General features: G+C 42.2%; 1 protein-coding gene across 1 annotated transcript; it reads left to right on the top strand.

Moving 5' to 3' along the window:
* Positions 1–781: 781 nt before the first annotated feature.
* Positions 782–20,042, top strand: CAV1 (caveolin 1). The gene is made up of 3 exons (XM_021542602.2): positions 782–935; positions 1,701–1,865; positions 17,704–20,042. The coding sequence occupies exons 1-3, from the start codon at positions 906–908 to the stop codon at positions 18,043–18,045; spliced, it is 537 nt and encodes a 178-aa protein (XP_021398277.1). The 5' UTR covers positions 782–905; the 3' UTR covers positions 18,046–20,042.
* Positions 20,043–20,246: the final 204 nt, after the last annotated feature.

Raw genomic sequence — 20,246 nt, 5'->3', positions numbered from 1 at the left:
AAATATAATTCATTTTTTAAATGTAAAGTAATGCTGCGACACTAACCTTAGCCATCTTGAATACGGTGATGAATGTTTATATTTATACCATGTACATCTACATATGCCCCTGAGCTTACAAAAAGCCTTGAGAACAGAGCATGGCAAAATGGTGTCACACTGTTCCCCTTTAAAAGTTAATCCCAGTGGTTAATGTGCATGGCAGACATGCATGGATCAATCTCTTCCCGGGAAAAATAGAGCAGTGTTAACGTGCAGAAGTGTTAAATATTTGAATAGTTTTGAAATGAACCAATTGAGAAAAATCTCTATTTCTTCATCCCAGGTATATCCAAGTTTTCACAATTGTTCCTACAGCAGCGATGCTTCTGTGTAAACTATTGTCAAAGCCGGCAGAGGGGAGCCCGGCAAACACCTCGCTCGCTCTGGATGCTGAACACAATTAAAGTTTTCCATTTCCTCACTGCTTCCTTGCCCCACCCCCTCCACCCCCCCATCTTGCCCAGGTGGCTCTGCCGCACGCAGCCACTGTCGCGTCCCACTGACGGGGGTGGGGGTCGTGGGCAGCCGGACCAGGGCGGACTTCGCGGAGGAGACCGTGTCCCTCTCCCCGTCGAGTCCCTGTCTCCGCACGGACCTGGGTCCGCCCGATCCCAGGTTGCCGGGGCAGGGCTGTTTTCCCCTCCCACCCCGGCGGCTCCCGGCCGCCCGCCGTGTGCGGGGCCGTACCGCCGCTGTCATCCAGCCCGGCCGGAGGCCGGGACCGCCCTGGCCAGCGGCCAGCCCTCTCCTCGCAGCTACCTCCCCCGGCCGGTCGCTCCGCACAGCGGAATCGTCCTGCCTCCGGTCCTACAAGTCACAGGGCAGAGTAACTCGCGGCAGAGCCGTCAGCAGCCCGCGGCAGCATGTCCGGCACCAAATACGTAGACTCGGAGGTAGGACCACCGGACCATGGGGCTAGGATGCTGCCCCGCCGCCGACTGCCTGCAGCGGCTCGGACCCCAGGCTCCCTGACCCATCGGAGCAGCGGGGCGAGGGGTGGCTCGGCGGCAGGAGGGCGGACGGCCGGGCACCTGCGGGCCGGGGCGGCGGGTCAGGGGAAGCCGGGGCGCTCGTCCCCGGCGGGGCGCGGGGAGGGGAGCTGCTGGGTGTCGTGCGGGAAGAGCGGTGTATGGAGAGCTCTACAGCGAGAGCACTGGGATGGAGAGGGTACGGTGATGGCCCTGAATGAAGGGCGGTATAGAGAGAGGGGCAAGTATAGTGAGGTCAGGGTGGTACAGGCGCCGTGCCCAGGTCAGCACAGCATGGGCGGTAGGGCGAGGGCAGTACGGGGAGGGCGCTGTGCGGCGAGCCCCGGACGCTCCCTGCCGTGCCCGCGGGGCCACGCCAGCGCCCACCCCAGCGAGGGGCCACTCGCTCCGTCCCGGGGCAACGCCGCGGGGCCGGGGCCGCCTGGCGGCGGGAGCGGGAGCCGGCGCCTGGCACGGCGGGGGTGTGGTGTGCGCCCGCGGCCGCGGTTAAATAGCCGGCCGAGGCCGCCCCGCAGCCCGGAGCCCGCGGGACCCGGGGCCGCCTCCCCAGCCCGCCCTCCTGCGCGGACCGGAGCGGCCCTGCCCTGCCCTGCCCTCCCCGCCCCTCCCCGCCTCTCCCCGCCTCACTGGGCTCTCCCCTCCTGCCCGCGCTCCCTCTGCTCTCCGCAGGGTTTTCTGTACACTGCGCCCGTCCGGGAGCAGGGCAACATCTACAAGCCCAACAACAAGATGATGGCAGATGAGCTGAGCGAAAAGGCGGTGCACGATGTGCACACCAAAGAGATCGACCTGGTCAACCGAGACCCCAAGCACCTCAACGACGACGTGGTTAAGGTGAGGGGGCGAGGCGGGGTGTCGCGGGGGTCGATACCAAGTCCTGCCGAGGCAGGATACGCGGGAACTGTCAGGACGGCTGAAGCCCGCGGACCACATCCCTCCACCTGCTACAGGAGGGAACGGGCTAGGGGCTGATCGGATTTTGTTTGGTTTGGGGTTTTTTTTAAAGAAAAGGCGGAGTGGGCATGAGAGAGGCGTGCAGCGGCCAGGGCAGCCCTGCGGAGCTCTTCGCTGCGGTGCGGAGCGGGGCCGGCCGCGTCTCGGGCTGGCCGCGCTGTCCCGCGGGGCCGCTCCGGGCTGGGCTCGCCGCAGCCGGGCGGGGCCCGCGGTGCGTGTGTGCCCGCGGTGTGTGCCCGCGGTGTGTGCCCGCGGTGCGTGTGTGCCCGCGGTGTGTGCCCGCGGTGTGTGCCCGCGGTGTGTGCCCGCGGTGTGTGCCCGCGGTGTGTGCCGGCAGCCAGCTCTGCAGCCGGGACGTCCCGCCCGGGGAGCGGGGGGATGAGTTGCGTGACCTTGTGTAACACCGTCGGAAGGATTTTCCTTCCCCAAGGCACGCAGAGAGGCAGGGCGGGGAGATGTCACAAACCAGATCGCCCTCTCTAAGCCTGGCGGGTGCAAAATCAAGAGATTCTAGTGGCGGTTGGATTCATGTCCTTGTTCTGTTTTGTTCTCTTTGGTGTTTTCCCTTCCTTCAAAAGATGATAAGCAAGCTAAGCAAAATCTAACTGTGCCCTTGCCTAGATTTTTTTTGTTTGGGTTTATAAATCAGTTTGACTGTTTTGACAAGTCAGGGTCGATGGAGATTTTTGCTTGAAGTCACTTTGGTCAGAAATATCACAGAGATTGCTTTTCTTGTAGAAAAAGAATTTATACAGACAAATTTGTACAATCCTTGTGTTATGAACGAGAGTGTTTGAGATCAGTTAAAAAGTCATCGGCAAGGATATGACGAAAAATCAGATTTAATATTAAGTGGCAAAGCACGAAAAATTCATTGGCAAGACTAACTCTACTACTCATAGGACAGCCAAGGCACAACAAGGGAAAACAAGCAACAAGAAAACCAAACAAAATCCAGGCAATCAAAACAGTAATGAACTGAGAACTATATAGGGGTGTGTGCTCCCTTAGGTGTGTGTGTGACAAAAGATAGCGTGGGCAAGGATAAAAAGGAACAGGGCCTGAAAGCTTAACAGCACTCCAATTTTACTTATACCTTAAGCCTAACAATTTAACATAGGAAGAACACTTAACTTATACCTATTTTATAGCTTAAATTTAATTTACAACTTAACCTAACTGTAGCAATTTACTGAGAATAACACTGAAGAGCATTTAACCTAATTCATAATTTTGAAGTTAGCAACTCATCAGAAGAACAACTCTTAGCAACACGTAGCTTATAACTTATGTTTAACAATTTAGCAAAAGAACAATACTTAACAGCATTTAAGTGAGTTTTTAACATAACCTTCCTCACTTGCCTAACTTACTTAGATAACCAAGGTACTTAGACAGCTAAGAAAGCAGTATTTCTTTGATTTGCTACAGCATATGCACAGAGGCATGCACAAGGACATGAGGAGTCAGTGCAAGCAAGGTGCCTGTGAAAAATTCCCCCCAGAGATCAATCAAATACTCACTTTGGATGCTCTTGCATCTCCCAATGGGCAAAGGATTGGGCCTTGAGGAGCGTGCATATTGGCCCAGGATACAGCTTGTTTCAGTGATCCTCCATACATGAGGCTCTGAGAGGCATCTCGCTCAGAGGGAGGTTGCTGTTTGTAGCTTGCTGCAGTCCAGGAGACCTCAAAGGGTCCCATTTTGGACTGCTGTTTAGAGGCTTGCAAGAGCCTATAGGCTTTTGTCATAACAATGTTTCATCCTGTTCAGGGTTTGTGTCCTCACTTTCTCCATAAGTGTGGAAACAGGAATGTTGTGCCATTCAGGTAGGTGGAATATTTTCCAAGGGTGGTCATAAGGAAAACAGCAGCTTGTTAGCAATTCCTGGGAGCAGACAGTGTTTCTGATAAGCTTGAAAAGAGCTGAGCCCAGGTGGTGTTTCCAAAGCCAAGGCCTAACAAGCATTTCTCAGATCACACTGCATGCAGCCTGGAAAGATGGAGAGAGGAATACACCACTGCAGTGTGAAAACTGAGGATGCTGTCATCTGGGTTTGTCAGACCCTAAGAAAAACGGGAGCTGCCCAGTTATAGTGGGTGACCAAACCACTAACTGGCTTGCTTAGTGGCCAGCAGTGCCAGTGTGTGCAATTCACCATGTTTGTTGTAATGAAGACCTGTTATTGAAAAAGAAAAATACTATATTGTTTCCAGAGAATCAAGAGGATGAACTCTGGATCCTTAATGTGTATCTGTAAAATTATTCATGCTATGTGCATACAATTTAACAAGGTCATAAGTAAATTCAAATTCCATGTTTCAACGGAGTTTGAAGGTGCTGAATATGACAAGCCATGGTCATATTTCTGGATCCATGCTAAGAATTATCACAGTAGCCTGTATCTTTAAGGAGTCGCACAACAATTAAAAGGCATAAAATTGTTATTTGTTTAGAAAAAATCATCTGTGTACCTAACTGTACAAAACTGCCTTTAAAACGGATTATTTTAAAAAGGAGAGAGCAATTCTTTTTTCTTCTACCATGGAGGAGCAGCTGAGTAGACAGGGAATGCCAGAGCTCATGAACAGCACTGCATCACAGTTTATTGCGTATGTCAACAGGAGAAGTCCCCAAAGCAACCAGACCTTCTGAGGATGAGTCATAGCTCCCAAGCAAGTCAGAATTCTGGTGTCCACAACATGACCTAATGAAAGAAAGACCCTGACGGGAAAAGAGGGAGACCACTGACAGAAGAAAAACGCAATGGCTTTGAAAGAAGCTGAAACCTACAAAGCCTATCATGCCCTCTCTGCCTCCCACAGAGGCAAGGATTAAGGAAATTTGTTACATTCTGTCTTCTAAAATAAACTTGAGGAGTAATAAGTATAGGAATGGAAAAAACAAGTTTTTCCTTTTGAAATAATTATGGACATATTCACTGAAAAACAAACAGCCAGAATACCAGTATTACCTCTATGTCAGCAAGTTAGCTCCTGGTAGTGAACACAGTCACATCAAGACATAGGAATATAAAATGAATTTTATGTTAACCAGACAGGATCCATTTTACATCATAAAGCCAGCAGTATTTATACAAAAAAGCATTGGAAATTTTCAGTTTCTGTTGTTACAAGGATAAATAAGAATAACTTTCATTTAAAGTGTTTTGTAGATAGACCAACCTGCAGATTAGAGAGAGGAATTTTTGCCTCAGTTTGCATTTATACAGACCCTGTGTTCAGATTCAGTCTATTAGATGTAGCAATAAAATTCACACCCAATACCTAGGGGACAGGCTTGGATTTGGGTGAAAATGCACAGGTTCAGTTCCTGCCTTAGCCATCAGTCTGTAGTCCTCTTCTGACATACATCTGCCTTTCTTATTTTGGCTGTAAAACTTTGAGGCAGAATGGTAAACTAACTGAAGGAGACCCCAATCTTAAGTACTGAAAGTCAGAGGAAAAAAAATGTGTTGGGAGTCCTGTAATGCCAGAAGTATGGCTCAGGCTGAGCTCAGTTTTGTTTAAAGCCATTGCATTTTTCTAGATTCAGAACTTTCTGCTTTTTACCCACTATTTTATGCATTTCTTGCCACTTGACTATGAGGCACAACAGCATGGAAACTGGGGACAAATCAGTCAGCCATGAAATAGAAATGATTAGACAGAGAATGAGGAATCTGCTCTGTAAGCAGCTCTCTAAAAGGCCTCAGTGTTGTCTGTATTCAAATACTTCCCATAGCACATTTTAAAAATAACCTTCTCTTGTAAGAAGCAAGAGACATGTTCCCTTGATTTGCAGCACAGAGCATCTGCCCAGCTTCCCCTGAAGCAGAAGTGTGATGCAGGCAGCATTAGGGTTGGGATCCAGGCAAGGGGCAGAAACCCAGTCAAGATCCATTTATGAAAACAAGACACATGGAGCAGCTTTGCACCAAAGCTGTTTGTGACTTTGCTTATGGTTTGTCTTTGAATTAACTACCAAGTGGAAGCTTAGTGCTGGGAGATTTCCAGAAAAATGGGGCAAATGACTGGATTTCTGTTCAGAGAGGGATGTGAACAAGGTCTTATGGAACCCGAGGTATGCAGACAGTGGAAGTAATGGCTCTGAACAGGAGGAAGCACAAACTACTAAAAATCACCAGAATTTCCTTTTTTTTTTCACAATTTTTTTCAGTGTAGACCAGAAAGGAAGGATTTTCTTCCTCATACCACTGTCCACATATATCACCTAGAAGTGGGAGAATGTGCACTAGTGGTTCCATTCTTTCAGGCACTGGCTTGTGGAGGTGGCTAGTCAGACAGGAGGCGAGGAGGGAATCTAGTAAGAGAGAAACAGTCTCTGTGCATGTGGGAGCTCTCCAGGAGTCATGCTGGTGATTGTACAGGTGGTTTGCCATAGTTTTATCTGTTTCATATGTCCTTCAGCAGACAGTTTTGCTCTTGGACTTGTGTCCCACAGGTTTTGTTTGTGATGAGACACAACAAACAGGGTGGAAAGCTTATTGCTTTTTTCTCTCATTCATTCCCAAATGACCTGGGATTCACATGAAGGTGCCTGAAGTTCAGGCTTTGCTCTTCTCGTTTCCCAACACAGTATTTGTGTTTTCCAGAGTATGGCTAAATTGCAGCCTTCGAGTTTTAGAGTTCAAACTTTCTCAACATATCTGTGGTCAAGTCTGCACAGAGTTTACTGAATTTGGAAAACACAGAGGAGGGAGCCAGCTCTCCTACAGATTACTCTTCTCACTAACTTCCTTGCTCCTTGCTGAGAATGGAGACAGACCTTGTAGCCAACCTTATGAGTCTAATCCTCACTTTTACTAGTGAGAACCAACTGTGCAGTCACATTTGCAGCCAGCTTACCATTTTTTCCTACAGTGATGCACCAGGAACAACTGCCTGTGGCTGGTCTACCATCCAGAATATAATTGTTATTTTGTTTTAAACAAGTGGTATCTATCTGCTGTTGATTGTATAGGAGTCCTTTTTGCTCTGGGGAAAAAAAAAATCTAGTACTTGGCTACAGATGTGAGGATGCAGATCTTTTGTACCAAGTTTCAAAGAGTTACGTATTCATGTCTTCCACTTAAAACTAATGCACTTGAGGGCAATTCAGCTTACTGCAAGGAAACGTCTGGAATTTTTAGTTAGATGTTGACAAACACTGTAATACCCTTATGTACTCATTAGGAAGGAAAGTATTACTCAAGCGTGCTTTTAAAGCTATTTACAATTTCTGCCTCATAATAATGAGAGGATTTTTCAAAAGCAGTTTACATTTTATGTAATTTTTAATGACTGAGGTCCCTCCCTGTTGTACTGAGCACAGTGTAAGATGCACAGGGAGATGACTGGTGAGAGCACTTCCCATCCCCACACTTGAGACCCTCATGGACAGAAGGCAGGCATCACCCCATGCTCTTTTTGAATTGGAGACCTAAGGTGGGCTGTCACTCAGATGTGACAAGTGTCAACCCAAGAGGAACACAGTTCTGCTCTTCAACATATTAAATCAGAGAAAAGCAGAGCTCAATCAGGTGCTATTTCTGAAATAAGTAATTAAGTGAAATTTAATGCAGACCCTTTTTCTTTGTTTTTAGAAATTGTTAAAAGTCATGAGAACATAGATAAATGTTTAACTTTAAAAACATCCATATAAATACATAGATATATGAATATACACTTGTGTATGTGTTCTAATCCAAGCTTGTCACCTGGGCTCTTGCTATTGGCAGTGACCAAAGTGTGATGCCTCCAGAGGCAGATTCACATCACAGTGTTTAACCACAGAACAGGAGAAGCAGTGCTCTCAGAGGACATGCTTGTCTCAATTGCTGATACTTACAGTTTAGACATGACACCTTACCTGTGCCAAGCAACTAATTAAATTCAATGGTTCTGTAACGCTGTGCCCTATTAACAAGCTATGGGGTTTAGATTTAAAATGCAAGCAAATTCAAATGTTTGACTTCGGCTGATCACATGATTCAATTCTGTTTCAAATAATTCTTCTGGGAGTATGAGATTAAAAACTCGGGTCCTTATGAATGCCAGTTTATACAAGGTCTGAGTGAGGTTTTAAGAGTTCTGAAAAATAGTTTTCTTCACATTAATTAGGAGTTCTCAGACATGGAATTTCTGAATGTCCATAAGAGTACAGCTAATAATGGCATCTGTTCTAATGAAACCTTCTTTCTCAAAAAACTGTTTGCGTTTAAACTTATGGCATTATTAAAGCCTTATGCACAGCCTTCTTGCTTGGCATGGTGAGCATGACTCATAACTCCATAGAAAAATTGGATGGCTATGGGAACAGAGAAAATGATTCAGCATGGCTGTTTCTTTTGTTAGAATTTATTGGACATTATCTCAGAATCAAAAGAGGCAGATACTTTTCAATTCTGATAACTTCAATAGAATTTAGATCATATGTTAGAAAATATGAAGAACTATTTGAATTGATTGTAGAACTTTAAGCACACTATGTGGCTTTAAACACTGTCTTTTGTTGCATAGAGTATGGATATCTAAAACAAACAAACAAAAAATACTGAAATGCAAAACTCTCCAGGGGAAAAAGGGATAATTGTGTACAGTAGAATGGTCTACCAATGAGGTCCCCAGTGAGGAAATTTTATCTTGGTTGTATTTTAGGCAACAGAAAGAAGAAAGTACAAGTGAACTTGGGTGATTCTGAAACACCTGTGATCTCTGGAAAACTGAAGACAGATATAGTTCTAAACTAAAATAAGTTTGTATTTCCCACAGCTCTCAAATACCCTTCTCACAGACACCACGATGAAGTCTATGTCAGTAACTGATTTTCTGAGCTTTTTGATCCAGAACTACCATATTTATTTTCTAGACAAATGATAGTTATAAAACCCATCTTGGACTTTAAAACGGTTGCTTATTTTGAACATGAAAGAGAAATTATGCCATTTAATTTCATTTGATTTATTAGGGAGGTAGGTTTTACACCATTAGTCTCTTTATATCTTCGTTATAGATTTCTTAGGAAAATGTCTTTTGAATAAAAAAAAAAAAATAAAAATTTCAAAAAAGTTTGAAAAAGTTTATAAAAAATTTGAACTTTATGCAATATCAATCTTGTCAGAAATTATTACCAGATTAGCAGTCAAAAGAAAAAATAATTTCAGTGCCACTGTCCCATTTTAATGAGCTCTTGAATTGTTGATATATGATTTTATTCAAGACGTAGAAGCTGTGCTCTCAATGTTAGTGGGGCTGTACAAGGGTGGAGTTTGTTTGTAGCTAAACAAGTAGGAACTGATAAATTCAATTTCATAGATAAGAAGTGAGAAGACATTCTTACAGCTGAAGGTGAAAGCATCACATTCTCTGTCCAAACTCCTGCTGTGCTGAACTTATATTCTGAGTTCCAAAAAAAGCCTAAGGGAGTCTCATAGATGGATTGCAACTTTTCCTCTTTCAACTTTGAAATCCCTTCTTGGAGTTCAAACAGATGCTACAAAAAATAACCAGTTTTCTTCGAGATCAGGGATCTATCTCCCATAGAGCTCAGCCATTAAATCATCAACTGTTTTATGAAGTCCAAGTTCATGTATCATAGAAAGGTTTGGATTGGAAGGGACCTTCAAGATCATCCAGCTCCAGTCCCAGCATGGGCTGGGATGGCACTCACTAGACCAGGTTGCTTAAAGCCCCCTCAGCTGGCCTTCAACACTTCCAGGGATGGGGCATCCACAGCTTCTCTGGGAAACCTGTTCCAGTGCCTCTCCTAGGAATTTCTTCCTAATATCTAATCTAAATCTCTTTCAGTTTAAAGCCATTCCCCCTTGTCCTGTCACTACATGCCCTTGTAAAAAGTCCCTCTATAGCCCACTTTATTTAATACTCCAAGAGCATTCTCTTCTCCAGACAGAACAATGAGAAGTCTCTCAGCCTGTCCTCACAGAGGGCGTGCTCCAGCCCTCTAATTGTCTTTTTGGCTCTCCTCTGGAGTTGCTCCAGCAGTTCTCATCTTGGAGGCCCCAGAGCTGGACACAGCACTCCAGGTGGAGTCTCATGAGAGCAGTGGAAGAATCGCCTTCCTCTGCTTTTTTCTTTTGAGGCAGCCCAGGGTGCTGTCAGCTTTCTGGGCTGCAGGCCAGATCATATTGAGCTGCTCATCAGTCAACATCTCCAAGTCCTTCTCTGCAGGGCTGCTCTCAATCTAGTTACCACCCAGCCTGTATTTGTGCTTGGGACTGCCCTGATCCAGGTGTAGTACCTTTTACTTGGCCTTGTTGAACTTCAGCTCTCAAGCCTGTCAAGGCATCCCTTTCCTCCAGCATGTCAGCCTCACCACACATCGTGTCATCAGCAAACTTGCACTCAGTTCCATTGCTGTTCTCATGCAGTTTATGACAGGAGCAGAACTATAAAATATCTTGATTTTTATGAAATACTAAAGAAATACCTCATATTTAAGGATCAGTAACTTAAGCTCTTCCATAAGAAAAATAACCTTCTAAAAGTACAAATTCAGGGACAAGTCTTTTTTTAAAGGAAAAGAGGCAGCTGGGTATCACTGCACGCTCACTGTCAGCAATAAGCATGGTTCAGGTAGAAATAAGGGGAAAGGGTGAAAACAAGTAATACAAATTTGCAAAAAAGAATCACAGCAGCTAATAGGAGTGTGTTTATCGATAGTATGCAGAATCAAGAGTCTCCTTTCCTTAGACTCTCTTTATAAACAGAAAAAAGTGGTTTTCAGGTCTAAAACAATCTCCAAAGGTCCCTGTCTCTCCATGCAGTACTAAAGAGTCTGAGGTCACTACATTTCCACATTCCAATAGTGCCTAAATTTAGGAGTGATAAAGCTAAACCAAGTTCTAAAAAGTTATACTTAATACTAGTTTATTACCTTGATAGTATATAAGCATACAATAATAAAATAGAAAGCTGTCATGTTTATATTTGTTAAATATAGTTTAAAATATAAAATGAGTTTACACAATGTCTTTTATTAAGGCTTTCGGATTCAGCTTAACTCCAGGCACCAGTGAAATACAGACATACATGGATATACATGTCTTAGGGTTCTTTGCTAAAATCGCTGTATCAAACAAGAACTGTGGAACATGAACCAGATAATAAAACAAAGAAAGCTTCTTAAAGGTTTCTCTTTGGGAAAACTGCAATAACCTCCCAGCAGCCCAGTTTCCAGGAAGGAAAACAGTAATTTTATTTTCTGACTGCTTACTCCAACAACATCAAGACATTTGTCAAGGAACTAGCAGACATGGTATTCCCCACCTGCACAGGAAGTTTTGCTGTGTTGCAGAGTGCAGATCTTTCCTTGAAACTACTTGTCTTTCCTTCTGCCAGCCTGTATTGGAACAGGAAAGGCAAGTGTTTCAGGAAGAGACCTCTGGAGAACAGCTGGTTGCTACAGTGCTGACCCATTGGCGTTTTTCTCACAAGTACTTGGCACAGGTTTTGGTGAGGCAGGGCTTTTCTGGTATGTAATCAGTATAGGCAAGGAGCAGGACATTGTTCTCTCAGTAAATAGAAGCAATTTTTTTTTTGCTTTTTTCTATGATTTTCAGTTTGGAAAATGGTGATCTGTAGTCACTCGCTTTCTAAGTCATGGCATCATTTACACATTTTCATAATGCATTTGAGTATTTGTTATGCATACAGTAGGAGTCACTCCCAACCAGACTGGTTTTCTTCTCTGGCCGGAAGAGTTCAGTCCTTCAATTCTACTTTCCAACATCAATATCCTTGTTTATTAAAGCATTGTTTGCTTTTCTGGCATACTCTGTAGCACTCAGGAAAGAGTCACTGTTTCCATTAAGAGGTCTGCCAGCAGAACGCTTTTCTGCCATACTGTGGATGGCAGGCACAGGGAGACAGGAAAGGTAGAGCAAATTCATTGGTCAGTTTGTGCAAGTAACTGGGGTGCACCAGTTCTGCTTGCTTGTTTAGGCTTTCATTCACTTTGGAAATACTTGTTTGTAATTTTTCTGCACTCAACAAGCCTTACACAACAGTCCTGGTCCAGGCCATCTGCAGTCATGGCATCTTTTGTTTTATTTTTTTGCAAAGAAGCAACTGATGTGCCTTGTGATCTGGCTAGTCCCCAGAAGAGCAGCGTGCTCTGAAGACAGAGTTTGCGGTTGACAGGCAACGCCTAATCATGCTGCAGCCCAGCCTGGAGGGACTCTTGGAGTTCCCTTGTTAGATGCTTGCCACCAATACCAAGGTGATTTCTTGTCTTGTGAGGGAACAGAACACTGCCGGATGTTCACGTTTTGTAGTGAACCCATGCTTTAGCTCGAGGTTTGTATAAATACTGTGGAGCATAATGAGTTTTTGCTTTAGTGATCACCTGGGATCGCCTAATGTTTGCTGTTGACACCTGATTAGAGGAAGTAGAGCATCTAGGAATCACAAAGCTGTATGTGTTCAGGAACAAAGTTAACACAGTGCTCTTAAAAGGGTGAATGTGTCTTTGGGTGTCTGGGAGGGAAGGGAGAAGAGCAACTTTCCTACTCTAAGTCCCAACAACTTCCCATCCTCTTTCCTGCAGATTCAGTAGAAAGAGTATAAACTTTTTCATCATTTTCTGTTAAACTGTGGCAGCAGTCAGGACAAGCAGTCATGTGGTAACATGATATTCCAAGAATCAAGGAAATACATAAATGCTTAACTGGCATCCATGATTTAACAGAAAGGTTGTGAGTTTATTGCTTAACTTTTTTTTCATCTCCTGTAACATCTTTCTTCTCCAGGCACTGTAACTGGGAATTTTTAAGTTCCAAATAGCATGTGGAAGATAATAATAATATCATAATAATCTCATATGCTCGCACATTTTCTTATTTTTAATAATACACATCGCAGCCTTCTCCAACATAATAGTGTTGCATCTGTCCTTAGCATCGCCTCCCAAATGTGACCCATGCCATAGGAAGGCTTGTCATTTTGTGATATTTTATATATTTTCTTATGTTAATGTTTCTTTAAAGAATATTGAATATATTTGGTAATTTTACAAATTGCATTTACTACAACAGAAAAAAATACTGTATCTGTCTCATGCCTTGCAAAGACGTATTTTAATACACTGAAACAATATTACACTTACAGTCTTGGAATCAGAGAAAACCTATTTAAAAACTACTGTAAGCAGTAAAGACAGTTTCCAAACTCTGGGCATAAAAATGTAAAGAAAACTAGCTTATGACTTTTTCCTGTGTACATTCAGCCTAGACTTTAGCCCTGGTCTGGAAGAGCATGTAAGCATATTGACATTGGTGCAACAGGTCACATTTTTCATGTTGTGTGCATATTTAAGTGTTCTGCCTGCCTGGACATATTAGTGATCAATTGATAGAGATACAGTAAGGATCTAAGCCTCCTTTTACTGACTCCAAGAGATATTGAAAGTACACACTGAGGCATTCTCAGCACTTGTTTGTGTTCCTCTGGAGTAGAATAGGGGTGGTACCTGGCTATGTGAACTGTATGCTGTGAGGACAGTGGCATCTTGCAGCTACCTCACACAAAGATATGAATTATGATAGTTACAGTCACAGAAATGCAGGTCAAATCCTAATACTGGTGGCTTTAATATTTCTTTTTCTGACAAACCAAGCACAGTAATTTTTTCTATGTAATGAATATTACAAATCTCAAAGAACAAACTTTTGAGAACCACAGCTGGTACGTAGGTGAATTGAGCCTGGCATTTAATAATACCTTTCCAGCCGGCCAGCTTCTGGTAACATAGGGACTTGAAGTGACAAGGTCAGCAGGTCAACTGATTTCATACATGTAGCATATATTATTGAGTCAGATGATAACTTCATGCTGTTAAGCTTTTTTAATTAATAGTTCTGATCTTTAGATAGACATTTTCCTGCTCTTGTAAATAAATCTTGTAAATAAATCCCATACCATTTCCCTTTCTTGTAAATAAATCTATTTTAGAATCAAAGCAGGTTCCTCAGTTTCCTGATAGGAGTTTAATAAACAAGTGCAGAGCAAAAGAAGCTGCATTAATTCTCATAGCAGAATCAGACAAAAGCTTCAAGCAATGTAAAAACTGGCTTTACCGAACTGAATTGTAGGAAACAAAGAATAGCTGAAGTCAGGAAGTGCATTGTAGGCATGAAGCAGGAGTTGATAGTGTTTAATAGTTTAGTTTGAAACAGAAGGCTAGAGTAAGTTATTAGCAGCCTTTAGAGGGTTAAACCAAATTTCCTGCATTTCTCTCCTGTCACAAGTGAAACGTGCATGTATTTTCACTAGCTTGGCAGCTTCCCCAGTGTGCAGATTTCACAGCATATCCTGACAGCCCTGGAGGAACAAACTACACAAGGAACATGCAATCTACTAAATGAAACCTGTGCACAACCTAAGAAAACCCTTATGTTGATAAAGAGTTCACAGATATACATACACATGATGCTTTGACAAAAGTGACCTTGAGAACAATACCCTAAAGATGTTGTCTTATACTTGCAAGACAGATTCATTACCAGAAATGACAGTGTCTTTCTTCTGTAGGATCATATTTCTGGGCACTTCTCTTTCTCCTGTCAGTCCTATTTTTACTTTACTTACTTCAGTTGGACACCCTTTATCAGTCTGATGACACTCACCATCAGTGAGTGCTACCAAACTAAAAACCAGAGGAGAGTAGTAGGAGGAGGGAGTAAGTAATCTGAGTGATGTAAATGTAATCCATAGCAAGACAAAATGCATCCAATCACCTGTTCTGTCCTGCAGCCTGTGGAGAGCTGATCCCTACAAGTTAAGATCAGGATCCTTCATGGGAGTGGTTTAGTGCAAGAAGAAGCTGAGTGATATCTCAGTTCCTGCAGCATAAGGACTTATCTGTACTGCTTGAAGAGTGAAATAAATAGTGTTTCCCAGGCAGTGTTCTGTTAGCACATGAGTAGAAGAGCCTGTATTACCTCAACTCCTTGCCTATCTTTATTTAGATACTGCTGCAGGTAAATCTGATTTTGGACAGCACTGCCGAGGTCCATGTGCCAGGCGTAGTTGGACTTCCTTGGCATGTACATAATGTTCTTATGTTTTATCATGTTCTTACAGCTTTTGGGAAGATAACAGCTTCATTTTAACACTGTATTCAGCTAAGAGTTTAAGTTGTCAGGCCGTTTTTGTCTTTTCAGTCACAAATTCCCTTATTCAAACTGGAGTAATGTGAAATGGAATTTGAGGAATAATGAAATGGGCAGACATAGTAGTGTGACATCAGCTACCATTCCTACAGAGCCATCTCTTCTCTGCATTGTTAGAAACATTCTGAGAGCTGGTATTGCTCCAAGGAACTAACCTCTTGATAATTGCTGGTGTCGTGGATACATCCCTATTATCTCACGGACAGATTTATTCCTGACTACTTTTAGGACAACAGTGTATAACTTGAGCTGGGAAATCCTGACCAAAGATATATAATAAATGTTCTAATATTAGCATCATCTCCTGGAAGGAGTACAGGGCTGTCCATCTGGAAATGCTATATGACATGATTCTTCTTTCAGCTCCCCAGCTCTCCATGGACATTTTGTTGAACACAGCAGACTAAAAATATTAGTTACTGAGAATCACAATTACAGAAAGTTTACTGTTTGATTTGAAAACCAGTGAGTTTATTGGCTTCCATTTTCCATTTCATTACAATGAATGACTTTGAAAGTAATCAAATTATAGGTTAATCTTGCTATATATTTTTAAAATTCTAGAAAATTCACATTAAACTATGGCTTCATTTTGCTTGCCAAAAAATGCATTTCTGATAAAAATAGTTCTCGCTTGGCTAAAAATAAAGATGCAACCATGAAAAGGCTGATGGAGTTCAATGCAAACTTTTTTTCCTTATGAGATCTAATATTTCCCTTATCAGCTAGTTGAAATAATACAAGATGGTATTTCCACTACAACTGAAATTAATAAAAATACTTTAGATTTGACACTGACTAACCCTCGATGCTTTGAACCTCTGTGATGGCTGTGTTACCTTTGCCAAGGATTACAGCATCAGCTGGTGGGAAGCATGCAATAAATTGACAGAAGTTTTAGAATAAGAGGGCTATGCTGAACCATGTAGTCCTTATGGAGTAATATTTTTTGAGAAGCAGCTTTCTTTTATTGTTATCATCTTGGGGTTTGCCATCATAGAGATATTTTTATTATCTGATTTCAAGGATTTTGGTAATAAGCCAAGAGCACCCATTCACTTTGAAAACAAGCTAACATGAGATGTGGCTAAAGTGAAAAGTCTGCTTTTGAATAGCTGCAGAAACAGATTGTGTAAGTCTGCTTCCTTATGTATTCTAAAAAGAAAAGGTTTCTGCCAAAGGTTTCTGTGGAGATCAAATTTCAACTCAAATGCTACCTTTAGGTGTGATGGGTGAAGATGATAATAAATATCCATCCCCAAGAATGACTTTCAGTTCACTAGAACCTAGCTCAGAGTAGCAGAAAAAGAGAAGGTTTATAATTTGCATGACAGGATGTCTAGAGAGAAGCATTGGCAGAGAGAGTAATGTGAATATGTTCAATTAAGTCTGGTTTTAGGCATTCAGGGTGTTGGATATCACAGATAATTCAGAAATTTCCTCTCAAGGACTTACCAGCCATTCACATAAATTGCACCTAGACCGTACACTTTTGTTTATAATTATCTTTTTTCTTTAAGAAGCTGGAAAATCTAGTGGTTTAAACATTTTTCCCTTTGTTAGTAACTTACATCTGGAGGTTATAAAAGTTTCAGCAGGAGAGAAGAACGAGTACTTTTCAACTGTTATATATATTTTAGATTAAAAGAAGTGATTGTGAGCCTTTTCTTACAGTATTAGCAGTATTTACACAGAGTGTATGTATATTCACCTTCTTCCAGCATGCTAAGGTAGACTTGCCAGAGTTTCTGAGGCTGCTGGCCCATGTCATACTTACCTTGCTCCTGTACATCTTCACTTTTGACAGCATTATTATCTCGGTTTGGGATCCAGTCCCAGGAATGCAATATATTTTTTTTTTTAATCTGACTTTAATAGCCATTTATTTCCTTGCAGAGGAATAGTGTTGTGATGTTCTCTTTCCTGTTGTTTGCAGTGCCTATACAATTCGTTGCTCTGACTAAATTAAATATCCTGTATTGTGGGTTATATCAAACACGTCTGCGTGACATGGAGCTGAACCATCATTGCAATTCTGTTAATTTTCTTATAGAAATGTTATGACAATTAAGCTTCCTGAACAGCTCGGTATTTCAACAGAGAATGTTAAAATATTCCTGTTGGAATGCACTACTTCCTTAGGTGACTTTTTGAATGATTTATGAATAGTCAAAGCTATGAAATATTATTTTATTCACCTGTTTTATACCTTAAGTAGACCATAAGGGCACTGCATACCCTAGGGCTGTAGGAGATGAGGAAAATATATTCAGTTTTGTGGAAAACTCCATCTAGAAGTTAGATGTCTAATTTTGAGCTGATCATTGAGGCTCCCTGGTAGTCACTGGGTAAAGGTTACTGAAGATTCATGACTTTAATCATGGGTCATAATAGATTGAATCATATGAGGATGTAGGAAGTATGTGCTTTGTGTTTTCTTTTCTTGCATAGCTCTCCAGGAAAGGTGTTTCTGGAATACACCTTTGATGTGAATGTCTGACTGACCTGACTTTGTGTTCTTTGCTGCAGATCGATTTTGAAGATGTGATTGCTGAGCCAGAGGGAACACACAGCTTTGATGGGATTTGGAAGGCCAGTTTTACCACCTTCACTGTAACGAAATACTGGTTTTATCGTTTACTGTCAGCAATCTTTGGTATTCCTATGGCTCTCATCTGGGGCATCTACTTTGCCATTCTGTCATTCCTGCACATCTGGGCGGTGGTGCCGTGCATCAGGAGTTACCTGATTGAGATCCAGTGTATTAGCCGTGTCTATTCCATCTGCATCCACACGTTCTGCGACCCGCTCTTTGAGGCCATAGGCAAAGTGTTCAGCAGCATCCGAGCCACAGTACGGAAAGAGATCTGAGGGACAGTTCAAGGAGAGCCATCAGCCTAGGAAGGGGGTGAAGGTTTTGTGTTTTTTGGAGTGTTTTGGTGCCAGTTTTGTGTTTCCCAAAGCAACATACAATAACTGGTGGTGGACTGGCCCAAAACAAAGAATCACTTGCTCAGTTCCTTTTTCTACTGTTCATTCTTACTGGACTACTTGCCTTTTATTTTTTTTTTCCTTTCTTTTGCCTTTTTTCCTCCACTTTGGTCTGCATTTTAAATCTAACCTTAAAGGCTATTCTTCCATGCCAGCTGCATATTATTTTGCTGGCTGCTCAATTCAAAGATTGAAGTGTTGTTGTATGCCTCTTACCCTTCATTCCTTGTGAGATAAATCCACAGTGATATTGAAGGATGACAAAAATGCTTTCCAACACTAAAAAGCCATTCATTTTATTGTGGCTAAAGATCGCAGAGCTATCACAGCAGAATGAACGTGACCAGCTGGCAGGTTTTAGCAGAATGTTCTTTTTCAATTGGGTTGTCAGTTGACTACAGCTATTTACAGTCGTGGTCAGATATTGTGCAGTATGAATACATTAGTTAAGTAAACATATTACTGAACTAGCATATGTCCTGAAAATTTAACATTTTGTCAGGCTGGAGACATTGAAATATAAAAGCTCTGGTTGGTGCCTTTCTGTCTCATTCTGTCTTGGAAGTTTGCATCCAGTCATTTCTCAACCTTTATTAGGATTGCAGAAACAAACTGCAGTTGAGTGCTAAAATTGGTCATTACAGAAATGTTTTCCTGACTGTGACTTATGACGCATCCCTTAGCAAGCATTTAGGTGCTTATCTCATTGGCATCTGGGGTATTTTTGCAAAGTATTAATATAAATGTGTATCGCAGGTATGACAGAATAATCCTGAGGTAAAAGAAAAATGAAGGCATGCCAAACAAGCCACAGGAGGCCAGGGAGGAGCTGCCCCTGTGAGAAACTTTTCTACAGCTTTCAAAACTTCCCTATCAGCAGAGGTCAGCCTGCCACTAGCACACAGATTGTTTTCAGGATGCTTTGCTGAGTCTAAATTTATCCATCACAAGAGATGCTTTAGAATCTTCACATTTGTGTGTTGCTTTGTTCATTTTTAGCTGAGCTGCAACATCAGGAAGTCTTAAACAAGGGTGTTGTGTGAAACTACCGTGTTGCAAAGTGGAAGGCCCCAGTAGCGGGGCCTTTGCGACATGTTCTGATGCTGTGACCTGCAAGAGCTTTTTGCCCTTATGACAGTACTGTGTTCAGAGATGCTCTCTGCATCCTCATTGGTTTGTGTGAAGCATTTGTAAAAATAGCTGTGAGGCTAATCAGCTTTTTTGTAAACCAAGCTGGGGTCTGAGCCTGCTCCAGCTGGAATCTCTAGCAAAATAGTTCTTGACCTGCAGGAGTGCAAAATCCATCCATTGGGATGAACATGGAGCTGTCTGGTACACCTACAGCTTTTTTATTTAGCGCTGATATTTCACATATTGCTCTACCTAACATGGAAGTGCCTTCCATTCTGTTTCTGCCAAAGCATTGAAAACTTTAGGAAATGCTGCATTTTTAAGTGGGGGTGGGGGAGGGAGAATGGGGGTGGGAGAGAATGCACAAAAATTTACAAAGCTATTAACTACTATTTGCATTTAAAACAGACACTGGTATGGATATAGTTTTATGTTTTTCTATGTACATAATGAAGAGTGTACTATTATAGATTTTTTTTTCAGTATTAAAAACAACCAAGATTGTAAACAAGAAATATTTTATCTTTTTATGAGGAAAATCACTCCAAAGAAAACCTTCTTGATTTACCATGTAAACTGTATATCCTGAAAGATGTCTGTTCACTTAGGTTTCTTAGTCCCTAATCCAAATACATTGCTGATCCAAACATTTATATTATTGTTATAAGCTTAGAGATATAACTGACACCTTTTTTAAAAATTCTGCATGTACATTAAAGACTACAATAAAAAGATGCTTAATGGTAGATCCTGTCTGACTTCTTTTTCCTTGAAAATCATGTGGACAAAATTTGTTTAAAGCTTTGTTTGTCAGTCCAGTAGAAACAGGATTTTTCCTAATAAAAGCTCATTAGCCTTAGCATTTAATGTATGGAAATAGGGGAATGACAGCTTTTATTCAGCCATATGTGCTCGTAACTTGTGACAGGACAGTTCATTTCTATGGGTCT

Source organism: Lonchura striata, chromosome 5, assembly GCF_046129695.1.
Source record: "Lonchura striata isolate bLonStr1 chromosome 5, bLonStr1.mat, whole genome shotgun sequence".
Classification (NCBI taxonomy): Eukaryota; Metazoa; Chordata; class Aves; order Passeriformes; family Estrildidae; genus Lonchura; species Lonchura striata.
Note: the sequence above shows the minus strand (reverse complement) of the source record. Positions and strands in the feature narration are given on the sequence as shown.

What these genes read in the sequence shown, in the direction of transcription:
- CAV1 (XM_021542602.2), top strand. Translation starts at nt 906, where the DNA reads ATGTCCGGCACCAAATACGTAGACTCGGAG. An exon ending in CCAAATACGTAGACTCGGAG is followed by an intron (nt 936 to 1,700) that starts GTAGGACCACCG and finishes TGCTCTCCGCAG; the next exon opens with GGTTTTCTGTACACTGCGCC. An exon ending in TCAACGACGACGTGGTTAAG is followed by an intron (nt 1,866 to 17,703) that starts GTGAGGGGGCGA and finishes TCTTTGCTGCAG; the next exon opens with ATCGATTTTGAAGATGTGAT.